Source organism: Ochotona curzoniae, unplaced genomic scaffold, assembly GCF_017591425.1.
Source record: "Ochotona curzoniae isolate NIBS_2020 unplaced genomic scaffold, NIBS_Ocur_1.0 contig_3819, whole genome shotgun sequence".
In the NCBI taxonomy this organism is placed as follows: Eukaryota; Metazoa; Chordata; class Mammalia; order Lagomorpha; family Ochotonidae; genus Ochotona; species Ochotona curzoniae.
The window spans coordinates 10041272-10058539 of NW_024466004.1; the positions used below are offsets into that span (position 1 = coordinate 10041272).

At 45.7% G+C, this 17268-nt stretch overlaps 1 protein-coding gene across 12 annotated transcripts in view; it reads left to right on the top strand.

The window, feature by feature from the left end:
* Positions 1 to 17268, top strand: part of RUNX2 (RUNX family transcription factor 2) — a 207271-nt gene that overhangs the window by 74951 nt on the left and 115052 nt on the right. For 4 of the 12 annotated variants that reach the window (XM_040983479.1, XM_040983478.1, XM_040983476.1 and 1 more), the window contains 2 exons: positions 6537 to 6910; positions 16861 to 17017. In XM_040983479.1, coding sequence (XP_040839413.1) covers positions 6537 to 6910; positions 16861 to 17017 — 531 coding nt within the window. Of the gene's footprint in view, positions 1 to 6025; positions 6911 to 16860; positions 17018 to 17268 lie in introns of those variants that run through there. The other 8 variants (XM_040983486.1, XM_040983483.1, XM_040983485.1 and 5 more) reach the window with 4 other exon arrangements.

The following is a 17268-nucleotide window of genomic DNA, read 5'->3' on the forward strand; positions in this document are numbered from 1 at the left end:
TGAGAAAGAGAGAGAGAGAGAGAGAGAGAGAGTGTGAGAGAGAGAGAGAGAGAGAGAGAGAGAATCTTCAGTGCCCTGGTTCATTCCCCAAATGACCACTATAGCCAGGACTGGGAAAGGGCCAAGCCAAGAACCCAGAACTCCAACTGGCTTCCCATCTTGGATCAGGAGCCCAAGTCATTAGGCCATGATCCGCTGCCTTCTCAGGCAGAAAGTTGAGCAGCTGGGATTTTATTGGAACTCACATGACTTCGTGGGATGCGAGTGCTGCAAAAGGCAGCATACCCCACTGGGCCACAACCTTGGCCCCAAGAGACCATTTAAAGTTGGAAAAGATGAAATAATTATGCTTATAGGACTTGATTATGGGTAGATTAGAAGAAAATCCTTTGAGAAAACTCCAGGAAAGGCAAGCTTGGGGGGAACACACTCAAAGAATAATTTGTATGTCTGAAATCTGGATGAGCAAAGCACTTAAAATGGTATCCTGTGATGGGCATCCTGTGGGACTGCAGCTAATAGAACCAACTCGGACTCTTGCCTTTATGTCATTTTCTGTTCTATTTTTCCTTCCTCTCTGGTTTGTAATTCAAATTTCTCCCACAACATAAATGTTGATTTTTGTACTTTTTAACACGGGCTGAGAGTATTACAATTTACATGTATCATCCTGATGGCAGGATATAGACTGGGGACAAAAGGTTTAGGCCACTTCTCCAAAATCTTATGGGAAATTTTGGGATCTTGGACACAAGAATTGTAACTGGTTAACATCTTACTGGGTGAGCAAATTGATAAAGGAAGAATGAACTACTATGCTGAAACCTTGAATTTTAGGGTGTTCTCAGATGGTTCATTGCAGGCCTCCATGCACTATTATGTGTAACCTCCCATTGCTGCTCAGAGATGAACGCCAAGTGCCAAAGCCAAACTTCCAGAAGGCTGATTTCAAAAAGTCAGCTTTATTTCTTGAACTCTTAGCTAATTAATTAGGTCCTCTTTAGAAATTCTCATAGTTTCTTCCAGTAACTAGGATGTCATTTAGTAAGGCGGTATTTGAGCTGAATAAATTGCATACCTCTTTAGACAGTGGCATTCCGGAAGAGCAGTTAGATAGCTGCTCCATAAACATGATTCCGAAAGGTCATGTGGCAAGTATCAGCTTTTTTATGACAACCCTGTACTCTCTTAAAAGGACCTGGAAATGGCCCAGGGGAATGCTCAATAGAACAACAAGGAGTGGTTTACGATGCTAAGTCCTCCACTACAAACATTTCATCTCTTGTTACAGCCATGCAAATTGTTACAGGTCTGTTGGCAATGGGAAATTTACTGAGCTTCAAACAAATTAGAGTTCTTAACTGGGTAAAAACGAAAATGCAAAAAAATGTGTTAGAAAGCTCTGACACACTCAAGTTATGACAATGAGTTCTTAAAAGTATATATGGGACTTGTGGATATAGTGAATACCGGAAAATTCTTGGTTTGCTCATTTGTGTTGCATGTGTTAACATGTGTAAACCAGATAGAATAAAAACCTATCAAAGTCTTACCTCTTCAGTTCAAAGTACATGAGAATTTCTTACTCTTTTCTCATCTATGTAATTAATATGCTCCCACTGTGTTTTAAGGATAAGGGTAGATGCTGGCTTATGGAAATGTGTTAGTTATTCTTAAGGAACTTATCAAAGTGCACTAATTCCTCATTCGTCTTTTTGTTTTGTCATTTCTGAAATCAGTAAGCGAAAACATTTGTGTAAGGTATTAACATGTGTTTCAGAAACAAGTATGTTAAATTACATATTTTTCACTTTTAAAGAACTAATCCAAACTTCAGGCACATTTCAGCTCAATATTGTCTTTGATATTTACTCCTTTCTGTCTTCTTATCTTCTAGATCCCATGTCTCTCACTTTAGGGGAGGAGTTGGCACACTTTTTCTACAAAAACAACATTAAATACTATAGGTTTTTGGGCCATATAATCTTTGACACAATCACACAATGCTACTGTTCTAGGTAAGGCACTCATAGATAATACACAAAATTTCTAAGTTCCATAAATCTTTACTGGTGGATACTGAATTTTGCAATGAATATCATTTTCAAATATCTTGGTTATTATTCTTTTACTTGTTTTCAGCTCTTTAAAAATATAAAAACAATCCTTAATGTGTAGGTTGTGTAAAAACAGGCATTAGGCCAGCTACATTTTAAGCCTTAGGGACTCATCAATCTGTCCATAATTTTCCATTGGTTGCCTCTATTATTGATAATAACATTATTTTACAGGATTTTTTTTATCCCTTCTACTTTCAACTGCTAAAAAAAAAAATAACATACAGCAGTTAGATCAGGAAACCAGAATGAAAGAAACTGAGGTTCTGGTCCTACTTGGAGAGTTCCATTTTTTGACTAGATAAACTGGATCACTTCATCTGGAAAGTCAAAATTTTCAAGTGTGGCTATTAATTAAGCAGTTCTACTAAATGTTGAAGGAGAGAGAGCAGGAGAACACACTTGTATGTTTCAGAGCAGCCATCGTGTGTGCTGTTTCCTGTGTCACAGCACGTAAGTGAGAAGATGAGTATTTCTGAATTGTGGCAGAGAAGAAAAGCTAAGCCTAAGGGTGAGATCGAGGGGACTGAGCACAAAACACGAAGCCTCGTGGCTTTCCTATGTGCCTACTATTGCAGGAGACGTTTGGTTTGGGGGGTCTGTAAAAATGTTTTCTTCTTGAAGTGTAACACTCGGAGCCAAGACATCGTCAGTTCCAGGCTCAGTCAGTTCCAGTTGCAAGTGTGAATGTTCAGCAAGAGGATATTTTAAAAAGGAGACTGAAAATCTTCTGTGCCAGAGACCTGAAATGTTGTTAGGGTATTCAGTGGAAAATTTCATTTCCACATTATAAATAACTGTAGGATATTTTAAGGGATCCAAGACTAGTAACTTCCAAGAGCTGCTTATATTAGTTCCACTGAAATGTTTAATGGAGGGAGTATGTGAGGAAGGCTGTAAAGCTGAATTACCGGATATGATTAATTAAAATAAATAATCTCACCATTGATTAAATTGCCCTTAAAATCCCCAAACATTGAGGCCTGCACATTTTACTACACACCAAGGGAAACAAAGGACAAACCAGCAACTGAGAAAGTAGAAGTGTCCAAGACGATTTCTTAAATTTCAACAGCCTCGGGAATTCTTATACAAGAGAAGTGCCTGTGGTCAATGCCTGCATCTGAAATACTGACTGCTTCCCACCGGAGTCCCCTGCCCCCTGGACTTTCTGGGAGCAGGACAAGACCACAAGGTGCCAAATCACTCATCCTGGAATTTCGATTTCCCTTTTACCACAGAAGTAATCCATTTCCTGGAGTCGCACTCCTCTGCAACTTGCGGCCCCACACGTTAAAACACAAAACACGCCAGAGATCTCTGTTAGGAGTGGCACAACGTGCCGCCAATAAAACTCGGAAGGGAAAGCGCCAGGCTTGTGTCCCTACGCAGATACGAGGGTGCTTGTGAGTGAGGGTGTAAGGCTGGAGGAGAAAGGATGAAGTCCCCCATCCCCCCGACATGTTTTCTTTTTTTCTTTCTGTTTTCTTTTTTCAGTCGCGGGGGCAGTCTGTCTTTCCTTTCGTGCGGCTAGGGGAGACCTGTGCACGCACCGGGCGCAGCCGTGCCGGGGTTAGAGCTCTCCCCTGTGACGGAAAAGATAATTAAAAACCGCACGCGCAGGAGATGGCTTCGTTGGGTCGCTGCGCTCCTGGTTGGTCCGGATGAGCGGCTTCCCGCAGCCCCGGGCCGTCCCGTCCCGACCCGCAGGCCAGTAGGCCGCGCGCGAGGAGTAGGTTTGGACGTGGGTGTCATAACGGGCGTTGCAGCATCGCTTCTGAGCGCCACCGAGGCTGGGGGGCAAGAGGCGGCCTTGGGAAGGCCGACGAGGCGGGAGGGGCGCGGCCAGGAGGCTTCGGTCTGAGGTGGGATTTGGGGGGGAAAGGTGGGAACGTGGAAAGAAATGTGGATTAAGGGAAGGACGAAGGTGGCATTTACAGTTGTGGCTAGGGAAAGGAAAGGTCAAAATAGACCCCAAGAGAAAGGACGACAGTGACCGTCGTCACCGTGTGAGAGCGCCGGCTTGGTGACCTCCTGAGGCTCCACCTGAGCCCCCAGCCTTAAGACCCAGGCCGTCCTGGTGTGCAAGCCCTCATTTTGTGCTTCAACTGGGTTCCCGAGTCCCAAATGGCTTCAGGACCCTCTTCCTGTCTGCCTACTCAAGGGCACAGACCCGGAAACCCACACTTGAAAAGGAAAAAAAAAGTAATAAAACCCACTCTGTAGAAGGGTCGTGCCAGATCGCGCCATAGGGAGGGGGTGCTTACCCTGATTAATAAAAATACCAATTAATGGAAATGCTATCGTTTTAAAATAAGATGGGAGGAGGTGAGTGAAGACCCAACTATCTTATTTCCTTAATGCACCAAGAGGAAGGCGTGCTAATCTTTAATAAAATCACTTATCTCTGTGTCAGCTACCCTGTTAGGGTTCTTTGAAACTCTGACAACTGATGAGTCTGTATGCAACGTTTTCAAGCTTTGCATGACTTACAGGAGCTTCAAAATAAACAAGAAACGCAGCAGCACAGGGCGGCGCAGAGGGTGCGGCGGCCTGTGCCTGCTGGTTGCGGGCGCAGCAGCCTCCAGCGCATTGCCGGCTTCTGCGGGCGCCGCACATTGTTTTATTTGTTTTGAAGGCTCCGAGCTTGAGGCCGGTCGGAGACACCCACGTGCTTCTGACGCTCATCAGCGTAATGATCGCTTTAGCCAGAGTCGTGTCTATATAAACCACAAAAACCTAATCATTAGAAATCCCAGCCTCCGAAAACCACATTTTAGGTAAAAACTGCCGCTTTCCCCCTGCTCGCTCCTTCATCCTCTCGACCACAACGTTTTGGGGGAATCCAAAGTCGCTTTTCAAAACCCACTTTAGGAAAGAAATACATAAATAGTCATTGAAGCATTTTGCATTTTTATTTTGTGTTTTTAACCTATGTAGCTTTTTACTGCAGCAGCGGAGGGTAAAAAGTGAAGCCAGACGTAGGTTTAGAATCAGAGGAGACCTAATAAGATTGAAATTCATAGAACCTTGCCGGAGTCTACACCCCTGCAGGAATTTTTGCCACTTATTTTAATCACCAAGCTGACAGTTCCCCAGTTTTTAAGAAACTCGTCCTTGTTTTTCTGAGAATGACAGAAAGGAATATAAAGGGCGGGGGGATGCTCAGCCATTCAGTTGAGTTTCTAAAAACCAGGGACATCCACCGCCCCCCTTATTTTTGGTGTCACTTAAGACAAAAACCCAACCAAATCCTTCTAAAATCTTTGCTCTTCCCGGGAGCCGCTCGGGCAGAGGTGGGGGGCGGGGTGGGGGCGGGTGAAGAGTGCTGAGAAGTCGGCACAGAAGCTCAAGAATTTTCCTTCCCCCTCTCCTGAAGTTACCACGAAAAAAAAAAAAAAAAAAAGAACAACAGTCAGATCAGCCGGCGGCTCTCTGACGGCTCAGCTTCCAGCTCGTCCGACCCCGAGGGGGGTTCCTAGTTCTGGGGGTGGGGTGGGGGCGCGCAGGAGGACGCGAGCAGCCGGGATCGCCTCCGACCGGGTCCCTGGGAGCCGCCTCCTCGGCTGGGGCTCCTTCTCGCGGTGCCGGCGGGCGGCGGCGGCGGCTGCGATTCGCGGGCTCGAAATCCGTTGCCCCGAGATCCGCTGCCCGCGACTTACCTCCTGGCACCTCGAAGCGCCAGGGACGGGGGGAGCTTTGCAAATAGCAGGAGGGAGTGGATGCGAGGAGGTGGCGGTGAGGGACAGAGAAGACAAGAAGGGAAAGGAAGCAGCCGAGCCCGGCAGCCGCCGCGGGAGGAATCTGAGCGTGCCGCCGGGCCGCGCGGGGGGAGCGGCGGCCGGCGCGGAGGAGGCGGCGGCGCGGGAGGGCGGCGGCGCGGCCGCCTGCGGCTGGGTAGCAGCGCGCGACGCGGCGGTGGCGGCCGGCGCGGGCCAGTGCCGGCCCCGGGGCTGGGCTGCTGAATCCACTCGGCTCCACCGCTGGACTCGAACTGGGAGGGGGCGCCAGCGCACCCCGGACGCGGCGCCCCAAGGGACCCCCCGCTCCACGCTGCAAACTCAAGCCCCTTGCCTCTGCGGGCCAAACACACCCCCGCGCCCGTCCGCAGCTGCCACCTCGGGAGGGGGCTGTTCCAGAGGCTCCGGCACCACATCTGCGCCTCCGGCTTTACTCCCTGCTCGCCACCCCAGCTGCGCCGCAACGCCACCACTTGGCCCCCCTCAGACTCGGCCGGGGCAGTCGGCTTCAACGAACTTGATTTCTCACCTCCTCAGCCCCATCACCTCCATCCCTTTCCCACCCCACGTCTCGCCTCCACCCCCCCAATTTCCTCCTCCTCGCCCCTCATTTCCACCCTCCTCCCCCTCCCCCGGCCACTTCGCTAACTTGTGGCTGTTGTGATGCGTATTCCCGTAGATCCGAGCACCAGCCGGCGTTTCAGCCCCCCCTCCAGCAGCCTGCAGCCCGGCAAGATGAGCGACGTGAGCCCGGTGGTGGCTGCCCAACAGCAGCAGCAGCAGCAACAGCAGCAGCAGCAGCAGCAACAGCAGCAGCAGCAGCAACAGCAGCAGCAGCAGCAGGAGGCGGCGGCAGCAGCGGCGGCGGCGGCGGCTGCTGCAGCGGCGGCCGCCGCGGTGCCCCGGTTGAGGCCGCCACACGACAACCGCACCATGGTGGAGATCATCGCCGACCACCCGGCCGAACTCGTCCGCACCGACAGCCCCAACTTCCTGTGCTCGGTGCTGCCCTCGCACTGGCGCTGCAACAAGACCTTACCCGTGGCCTTCAAGGTAAGAGGCTCTACGGCCGCCCCCCGCCCCCGGCCGGGCCCCGCGCAACCTGCCCGCCGCCGCCTCCGTGCCCACGGGGGGCCGGGCCCCCCGACCTCGTCCTCTGAGCCCTCGTACCGGGGCGACTCTGACCCAGGGGGGACCACCCCCTTCTCCCCCGGCTGCCCCCTCTCTACCTCAGGCTGCCCGGTCGTGCTCGGGGAGTAGCCGCCGCGCGCGCTAATTCCTCCCTCGCCCACCTGTGTCCGCGGCTGCCACGACCTCTGCCCCAAGCCCCCCTGACCCATTCGTCACCCCGCCAGTCTCCCAGCCTCCGTTCGACCCCGCTCCTCTGAGGCGCCTCCCCTCCCCCCAGGAGCCCTGAAGTGTCCACTCGCTGCACCCCGCCCCCTGCCCCGGGCAGTCTCCCGGGACTCCCGCGTCTCCCTCCCTGGGCATCCCGGCCTGTCGGACGCCGAGGGCAGCCCGTGTCGCCTCCGTCCGGGATCCCAGCCACTCGCAAGCCCTCCTCTCCCAAACACGGGTCTCCACATCCCCTTGCCCTGACCCGCTTGGTGCTCAGCGAGCCCCGGCCCCTCCCGGGCTCGGGCGGGCGGGGGGCGGGGGGCGGGGGGCGGCGTTTGCGGGGTGCCGGCGACCCCCGCACCGCCGTCCGGGGCTGGAGCAAGCAGCTGGGGGCGACGCGTGGGCCGCGCTACCTGAGCTCCGGAGGGTCGCGAGCCAACCCGAGGGCGCTGGATGGGGGCGTCTGCTCTGCCCGCCGACCCGCGCCGGCTCCCGTTACCGGGGGGGAAGGCGGGGCCACCAGGGTGTCCGCGCGCCCTGAGGCGGGGAGGTCCGGAGTCCGCGGGGCGCGGGGCCGTGGCGTGCGGGGCGGCCGGGGTAAGGGGCCGGGGGCTCGGCCGCCTCACGGGCCGGGACCGAGCTTGCCCGCCCGAGAGGGATGAGGGGAACTCGTCAAGTACTTGGGGTTCGTCAGACTGGAAAACTGAGGTGAAATTTTTGGACGGTGTGTTTTCGTTCTCACTTGTGTTCTGGAGGGATTGAGAAGCCTAAAGACCACGGGTGCTTCTGGAGAGGTCGCGGCGCGGGCGCTGAGGGGTCGAGTCCCGGTGACCCGAGCGCGGCCTCCTCCGCACCGCCGGCCCGTTAGTCGGAGGGCGAGTGGCAGCCGCTCGGCAGGTACCGCGGCTGTAGCGTCCCCAGGCGCTCGCTAACTCGATCCAGATTTCCCGGCGCAGCCCTCGCCAGGGGGAGACGCGGAGCCCCGGGGCGGGCGCTCCCTGGCAGCACCTCTCCGGCTGCCCACCCGGCCGGGCCAGACCTGCGCGGGGGCCCACGGGCGGACGAGCACGCTCCCCAGATTTCACAGCCCTTGCTCGAGTAGGTGGGCCTGGCCCCCTGGGCTGTGGGATCTGTAGGGAGCAGGGGAGTCAGCAGAGGCCTCCCGGGAGGAAAAAAAAAAATACTGAAAAGGGAGGAATCGTGCCAACCGCTGCTTGATGAACCCCTGGGCTAAACTCCCACAGGCCACTGGCAGTTCCCGGTTGTTGATCACCCCCCCCCACCCCACGCACCAATTCAGATTCCGTGTGTGGGTGGGGTGGAAAGAAAGGAGCCCAGGTCAATTAGAGCTGGTTATCTCACTAACTCTGTATCAGAACAGAAATCAGAATGAATTGTTGTGGAAAGGGGATGTTGCATTCTGGGGCAAGTTTCATTTTGCAGTTGGCCCAAGAAACCTTTTTTTTTTTTTTAAACCGTCACATTTCTCCTTTTATAAACCACCCAATTTTTATAGGGTAATGTTCTGTTTCTTGCAGCATAAAAATCACAGTACATGTGAATTATAGAAAATTAAATTTCCATACAGGAGATATCTTCTACACGGTACACCATTCAAAGGCCCAGAATTTTCTAATTAGCCCCATGGGACCATGGGAATTTGTGTCCAATCCCCTCCTCCCGCCAAAGTCCCCAAAACTAGACCAAAAAGCCTTGTAGGAAGAAAAAAAAAAAAACAGCAAAAATGGAGAAACTGCAGGCACTTTGCACAGTACAGGACTTTGCACTTTGCAGATCAGGTTATGTGAAAATAAAGGGATAGGTGTTTATGTTTGTAAAGATATGCAGATGTTGAAAGTTCTGTGTGCTCTTCTGCCAAATATGTTTGGGGCTTGCCTGTCTTGAACTGTTAGGTTTATGATGCTGAATAGTATTCTGAATGGAAAGGACATTTTTCGCGTAAAGGTAAAATGTGATTTAGTTTGAGCTATTTGGATACTTTCATTCCCTAGATTTTCTCACTATGAGCCTTTGAGAAGGTTTTGAAAATAGATTTCTTTGCGATTCATCATACTTGTTAATTATGCAGAGTCCATTTTTGTTATTTTAACCAGTAAACCGAAAATAGATAACACAAGGCCTTAGTAAGTTGAGCATTTTAATTCATATTAACTGAATAAGGAATTTAGTTATCGTAAAACTTGACTTTCACCCCATACCTGTGTTGAATGGAATTAAACAAGTGGGAGGATAGCTGAAATCTCCACAATGCAGTTTCTTTTGCTGAAAAAAAAAAAAGTGTAGTTACTTCAAATATTCACATTTTCCCACAACAGTTTTGTCTTTTCCACCTGAATGGTGTAAAAACGCCCTTTCTTTGCCTTACTTTTGGATTTAAAGTTAGAGAGCAGCAGACTTTCCACACTGTAGCAATGTAATCAAACACATCTGCAGTGAAGAAATTGTGTGAAGACGTCTCCAATTTAGAAGTGGTGACAGCAGTTTGGCTATTCTATTTAGAGCTATGTACAAAATAAATTGGAGTATTGGATGGATAGCAGATAGGTGAATGCACACACACACACACACACACACACACACACTGAGGACTTAATTGTTGTGAAGTCTGATATCCAAATCAATACAACATGGATTGAGTCTAGTATTCTATGCCGGTGACACTCAACTTGGCACTGTTCTGAGACAATCAGAAATGAATTTAGTAGACTGTGTTTTTATATGCTAATATAAATAGAGCTTCAACATAATGCTAACAGTGCATTACATTAAGAACTAAGTGATTATGAATATTGCTCATTTGATCTTATTTGGGGATGATTAAAAAGTACTCATTTTCAGTAGATATGTAAAAATGTAAAAGCCAGCCAGTGTACTTGACACCTTTGTAAAGTTATTTATCTGTACAGTGTTTTTAGCAAAGTGCTGCAGTTTTGAAATGTCCAGTTCCCCCAGGTGTCAAGGAAATGGAAATATTTTTAACATTTCTTTCAGGTGTATCTCACTGAAAGCTTAAAATAGTGAAGGCATGCTATTAGGAGGTCCCAGGCCCCTGCTGTCCTAGGTGATTCTAGTGACAAAGAAGCTATTTTGCAAATGCGACTCCTTAGCCGAGGGGTCATTTAAAAATAGTGGAGGAAACATGGACTGTGTCCAGGCTGCCTCTTGGAGGCCTTTCAGTGAGGGGTCTGTCAACATTTCCACTAGAAGGCTGATGTTGGGGTTCATAACTAAGTGTCTTTAAATAGATTAAACTAATACACCATGCAGAAGTTTTTAAGTCCAGAGGTATGTTTTAAGACTAAAAGTAGTGTAAGCCTATTGTACTGTCTTAAGTTACAGAACACTGGACAGTTGGTGTGAATCATCCATTTTCCTGACAATATTAAGGGAAGAAGGCACATTTTTAGATTTATGATACAGTACTTGTAGCTGATTTTGTATCTTTAATAAGAACTTTCAGTATTGTTACAAGGAGGGTTTCAAAATGACAGAGCAATTTCTATTTGAAAATACTTTTTGACATCATTGGCCATTTTCCTCTTCAAAAACAATTATGCAACTAGCAAATACTAAACATTGGTGAATTATATTTTCCCTTGTGTATTTAACGATTAGTTTTCATGTTTGTATGTTTTAAAATCCAATTATATTCGAACAGTGGGAAATAGGTACCAAATCTGTTAAATCATCAGTAAGCTCAATACAAATTACTGTGCAAAACTGAGTAAATCAAAGGAGATTTTAAAATTATGTGAAAAAAGGATGCATTTTTGTGTCACGGCTTAAAAGCACCTGCAGTTAAATATTTTTGGGTTTAATATCTAAATAAGGCAGCCAAAACAAGAAATTTTAGATGAAAAATCAATATTTAAAACATTTTTTAGAAAATATGTATGTAAGAAAAGTGTGGTAGATATCTTTCATTGTTTTTCTCCCCGTTGCCATCTGTATGTATGTCATTTCAAATTCTAAAATATATAAATGATGTATTTATTTTTTCTCTCTGGAATTCAAATGGCTTTTTTGTAAATCTTGGATTAAGTTCTAAAAATTAACTGTAGTATTTGTCAAAATATTTTTTTCTCTATTTTATGGTACAATTCCATAGGCTCTGGGATTTTCCCTACCCCTTCCCAAAATCCCTCGCTGCAACTGATTTCTCCCATATTATTACAATAGTGTAGTCCTTCTGTCAAAGTATTTTAAAAAATTTATTTATCATTATCTTTAAATAATTACCATAAACATACCATTTCTGCTTTTTGCAGTTAGTCTCATTTATTTTTTTACTGGATTTTTATCGGATTCTGGCTTAAAAAATTAGATTACAATTGTACTGCAAGTGCAATGTGCCAAATGTTGTTGGCCTGTAAGAGTAATCAAGTAGCTAAGGATAAATTTCTACCATGAAAATGTAGTGGACAGTTTTAATTTCCATGTGATAAGACTATAGAAACCCTCTAAAGGGTCTGAGTTAAGTCTCCATTGGTTCTCTTTGGAATAGTTCATGTTAAAGTCGTAAGGCGTCTCATGCAAGACTTCAATAGCATTGCTCGAGTTAAGGATCCCTTTATTTCATTCAGGGTGCATATCATGTGATGAGGTGTGCTAAAGTAAAGGACTTTCTGTTCTGTAATGGTAACACTGAAAGTTACTTCTCCCTTTCCCATTAAATTGCTTGAATTTGTATGCCTTATATTTTAAAAAGTCCTAGGAATGTAATTGTTAAGGTTTTGCTACAAAATCTGATTTTGCATTGGGTTACAGATACAAACTTTAATTCATGCCTGCTCCTAACTGAACAGCGATTTTTAACTGTGTTTTACCCCTTAGTATGCTTTTTCATTGCTTGGATTTGGTACAGATGAGATGTGCAAAGAATTTTTGATTCTTTTGGTTTTCTTTTAGATAAACACAATTGAGAATCTCCAAGGGAAACTTTTTAGTTTCAGAGGTCTACATCCAAAAACTTCTCAAACATGTAATTATAGTTCCAATGGATGTTGAGTCAAATACAGTACTCCCCTCATCTCCAACACATACTTCCCCTCTCCTCCCAGAAAAACATTGGGAGTTTGGCTTCGTAGGGTGAATTACAGGAGAAAAAAAAAGCTATATATATTTGTATCTATATATCTATATATACATCTGTTAAATCAGAATTTGCGCATAACAGGAAAGACTGTTGCTGTATTGTTTAGCTTTTTTACTTTTTCAGGCCAAATCCTAAACCTTACAGGAGACTCATATAACTTGTGATTATCTATTTGTTTTGCTAAATGTGATACATGAAACTTACCACTGATTAATATGATCATTTTTATGCTACTTAGGCAAAGTGAAATGGATTTATATTTTTCCCTCTTAGGGATCTTTTTCCCATATTTTCTCATATTGAATCAATTTTCTTTTTTTCTTTCTAAAAAATATCCATTATGTTAAAAATATGCAGAAAAATGATAATGTCCTAGAGCTGTTGAAAACTTTGATACTAGGACAGATTTCTCTTTTGTTTGTGAGATTTAGCTAGATGGGAATAAAACCCACCAACAGCCTTCTTGTACCTCCCCAACACTGAAGAACATAGTAGGATGTGGCATGAAGAATCCTATGTTCAGGCGAACCCCGTGAGGGTGCGTATGGTGACAGCCTGTGCTCAGCAGGCAGTGGATTTGGAACAAAATATTGCTATCCTTCTCATGGTACAAAAAAAAAAGCACATCGTTATAAATTACACTTTGCTTCCACATCTTAGAGATTTAAAATTTTATTTTGCATTTATGTTGAAAGGCTTTGGTTCCTGGAGACGAAGTTATTTGTGTGAGGTTGCAGCAAAGTGGGGGAAAGAAGTGGATCGCCTTGATTTTTAGTGTAACCATTCTCATACAGAACGGCTTTTCTTCAGTTCTTACTCATATACTTACTGGTTCCATATTTACTTTGACATAGAAAGCCACACAGCAGGTGTTAAAACACAGTATGCTGTGTGCACAAAATGCCTACCATCCAGATGAATACTGGCAAAGGTGGTCAATTGTTTTAGTATTTTCAAATGTTGGCAGTTTTGGCATGATGCAGTTAAAACACTGAAAAACACGTTGCTTCTCTCAGGAGTGCAGTGCTAACTGTGGCACCAGGTCAAGGATGCAGAGGAGAAATTGTCCTAAGGCATTTATAAATCCTGACCCAGGAGACCTCTCAGACTGAGGTAGCCCAAGGATAGTCAGCATGATTCGCTCTCCTCTGGGAAGTCAGAAACCAGAGCAGGCACACAGCTGTTGGGGACAGATGCTGACCTGCAACTCCTCTCTCTCTCTTAGCATTTTAGCATTTTAGCTGATAGCTCCCTAGACTCCTAGCTGTGGGCAGAGGTACTCTTTTATGGATCTCTTTCATTTACTCATTTCAAACGTGTTTATCAAACACCTATGTTCTGGGCACTGTGTGGGGCACATATATCACCAAGATGAACAAGATGAATAAAGGCCCTTCCCTCGTGTAGTTTCCAAACTAATATAATAATGTGTTCTTCTAGGAGTGAATCCCTCAGCCTTAGGTATTTCAAGATAGTAGACAGATACATGCATATATATGTTGAAATGATGCTCACTGCAATCTTAGTTGGATGCTGTGGAAATTGGGTTTGATAAAGCAAAGCTTTGCGGTTTTGACTTGAACAACAAAATGCAAAGTACAGATAGCAAAGTAACAAATTCAAGTAACAAGGAAAGAATGGGACTGAGAAATAGCCTAAAAAAAACCCTGAAAGTGACAAAAGTACTGATGGAATTTTTTTTATTTGCCTGTTTTCATGTTTGGAGGAGAGGATGTGGTGGCCGGGTGGTGGGGAAAGCTAGGTTCATGGATGGGGAAAATTTAGCTACAAAATGAAAACATGGTGTCTGTTTTATCATACTGTAGGAGTTTTCTTTTTTGTTTGTTTGTTTGTCTTAAAGATTTATTTATTTTTATTGGAAAGGCAGATTTACAGATAGGAGAGACAGAGAAAGATGTTCTATCTGCTGATTCACTTCCCAAATGGCTGCAAGGGCTAGAGCTGAGCTGATACAAAGCCAGGAGCTTATTCCTGGTCTCTCATGTGGGTGCAGGGTCCCAAGGCTTTGGTTCATCTTCCACTGCTTTCCCAGGCCACAAACAGGGAGCTAAATGGGAAGTGGAGTAGCCAGGACATAAACTGGTACCCATAAGGGATGCTGGCTCTTGTAGGCAGAACATTAGCCATTTCAGCCATTGTGCCAGCAACTGTTTTAATGAGCATCTATGTCAGGTATTTTGGGAGCCTAGGATTAAATATTTGAGTTTGTCTTCTGGGAATCTTGTTCAAGAATAGAATAGCACTGGAAGTAGAGATACATGGGTATTTGTCAGATAGATAAGCACATCTGGGCTATCAATGGGAATAGAAGGCTACTTTAGCTTTAGCTGGAAACAGTGCTTAGAAAGCTAGAGGGCGTTTGAAAGCTCAATAAAGAGATAATCAGTAAAGGAAGATAGTTGATTTAAAGTACTGTTGTTGAGGTGTAATCTCGTAACAGTGGACTAAGAATAGTGTGTTTTATAGCACATATGGCCTAAGATTTTTTTTTTAATGAAAAGAGAGATTTTTGAGTGTCTCTCCCTCCTGTTTTGAGAGGCACCCTACTTCCCGGCGTTCTCTCTGAGGTGCTTCCCCTTCCCTCTCCCTTTCCTGCTCACCTGGTCCCTTCGCAAATAAATAAACTTCTGTCAAAAAAAAAAAAAAAAGGAAAAAGAGAGAGAGAAGGAGAGATATTTTTTGGCTCCATTTTCCTTGAACTTTTGGAAGTACCATCAATATGGCTAAGGGGTCTGCACTTTCCAGATTCTGTGCTAATCAGAGGGACACATTGTTAAGTTACCAGACATAAGTTAAAGTGTGACTCTTCATCTGGAGTCTTAGTCTTATTAGCTTCAAAAACTGGTTCTATTGGATCTTTACTTGACTGAGTTAACTTGTATTAGATTAACTTTAAAAATATATATATATTTATGTTCGCGAAGGACAGAGTTACAGTTAGAAAGAGAGGTCTTTTTTCTGCTGATTCACTCTCCAAATGGTAACTACTGCCAGAGCTGGGTTGGTCTTAAGCCAACAGCCTCTTCTGGGTCTCCCAAATGGTTGCAGGGGTCCAAGGATTTGGGGCGTCTTCTGCTAGTTTTCCAAGTGCATTAGCCGGAAGCTGGATCAGAAGTAGGGCAATCAAGACTAAAGTGCATCCATATGGGATGCCAGCATTGCTGGTGGTGGCTTTAATCCACTACGTCATAGAATTGCCACCCAGATCAACTTTTTTTTAAAGATTTATTTACTTTTACTGGAAAGTCATATTTACAGATAGAAGGAGAGACAGAAAGATCTTCCATCTGCTGGTTCACTCCCCAAGTGGCTGTTAACAGCTGGACCTGAACCAATCCAAAGCCAGGGGCCATGAGCTTTTTCTGGGTTTCCCATGCAGGTGTAGGGTCAGTCACAAGGCTCTGGATGTCCTCTACTCTTTCCCAGGCCACAAAGAGGGAGCTGGCTGGGAAGTGGAGCAGCTGGGGCATTAACTGGCACCCATATAGAATCCCAACAATTTCAAGGTGAGGATTTAGCCACTAGGCTATCTTGCTAGGGCCCCGATTAACTTTTCAAGACTAAGGGCAGCTTAGAATAGAAGATAAACAGCAGTATTTCAGGATAAAAGTGTAACTTAGTCGTTGATGATTTCCAGTTTGGCCTATAGCTTTGTTGTGCACCTAAGCTTGTAAGCTTCTTGATGACTTTGGCTATCTTACTGTGGGTGGATATTTTGTTTGTAGAGTCATTAAAAGCTAAAGATGTAACTCAAAGTAAGGAGACAGTATGTAGACTGTATCACTGTTTTAAAGATTTATTTACTTATTTGAAAGGCAGAGTTAGAGAGAGAGAGAGAGGAATCATCCATCCATTGGTTCACTCCTCAAGTGATTGCAGTGGCTCAGGCTGGGTCAGGTGGAAACCTGAAGCCTGGAACTCTGTCTTGGTCTCCCATGTGGATTGCAGGGACCCGAGTACTTGAACCTTCTGCTGTCTTCCCAGGCACAGGCATCACAGGCGATGACTTAACCCATTGCACCACAGTGGTGGCCCTAGACCCCATTTTTTCTGGTGCTCCATGTAGTCGGGAACTCCAGGATTTCACCTAAGTCTTTGCCTATAGGGCAGGCTGGATTTTCTTTAAGCCTGTGGTCTGGTTGAGATTGTACCCAAGTGCTTTCCCAGTGGTAGACAGGCAATGCCTTTCTATGCATGCTGCAATCTACAGATGGGGCATCAACCTTCCTTTTGTGGTATAGCTGCCACGAACAACCTATCATGGGGATTTAATACAAATGTACACAAATTCTGCAAAAAAAAAAAAAAATCCAACAACAAATTCAGGAAATGTTTGCCTCCTTTTGGAATGGGTGGATCTCAGAATTTCTGTTTGAAGTGGCATCCTAAGCCAGGGACAGATGCTTTGCTTGCTATTATCGGCTGGAGCACTAAGGCCTGATAAGACATCATTTACAATGAAAGTTTGTTTTCAATCTAAGCTTTTCTAATGTGCCATTATTGCTGCTGTGTTTCCTGTTTCATGTAGGTGGTAGCCCTTGGAGAGGTACCAGATGGGACTGTGGTTACTGTCATGGCGGGTAATGACGAAAATTATTCTGCTGAGCTCCGAAATGCCTCTGCTGTTATGAAAAACCAAGTAGCAAGGTTCAACGATCTGAGATTTGTAGGCCGGAGTGGACGAGGTGGGTCTCTAAATTTTTTTTTTTAATGTGGATAATGGTATAAACACAATAGAATCCTCTGGTGAAATGTAGACTAGTCTGCATGTAAGTCAGCACCTTCTTTCACTGAGTGGAATTACTTAACATTTTATTTAAACATACCCAAACACAGTTAAGTGTTATTTCTGAGTATTTAGGCCTTTTAAAATTTGTTTTATAATATTGCAATTTTGAGCAATGTTTTTGAAAGAGCTAGCTCCTAACTACGTTTA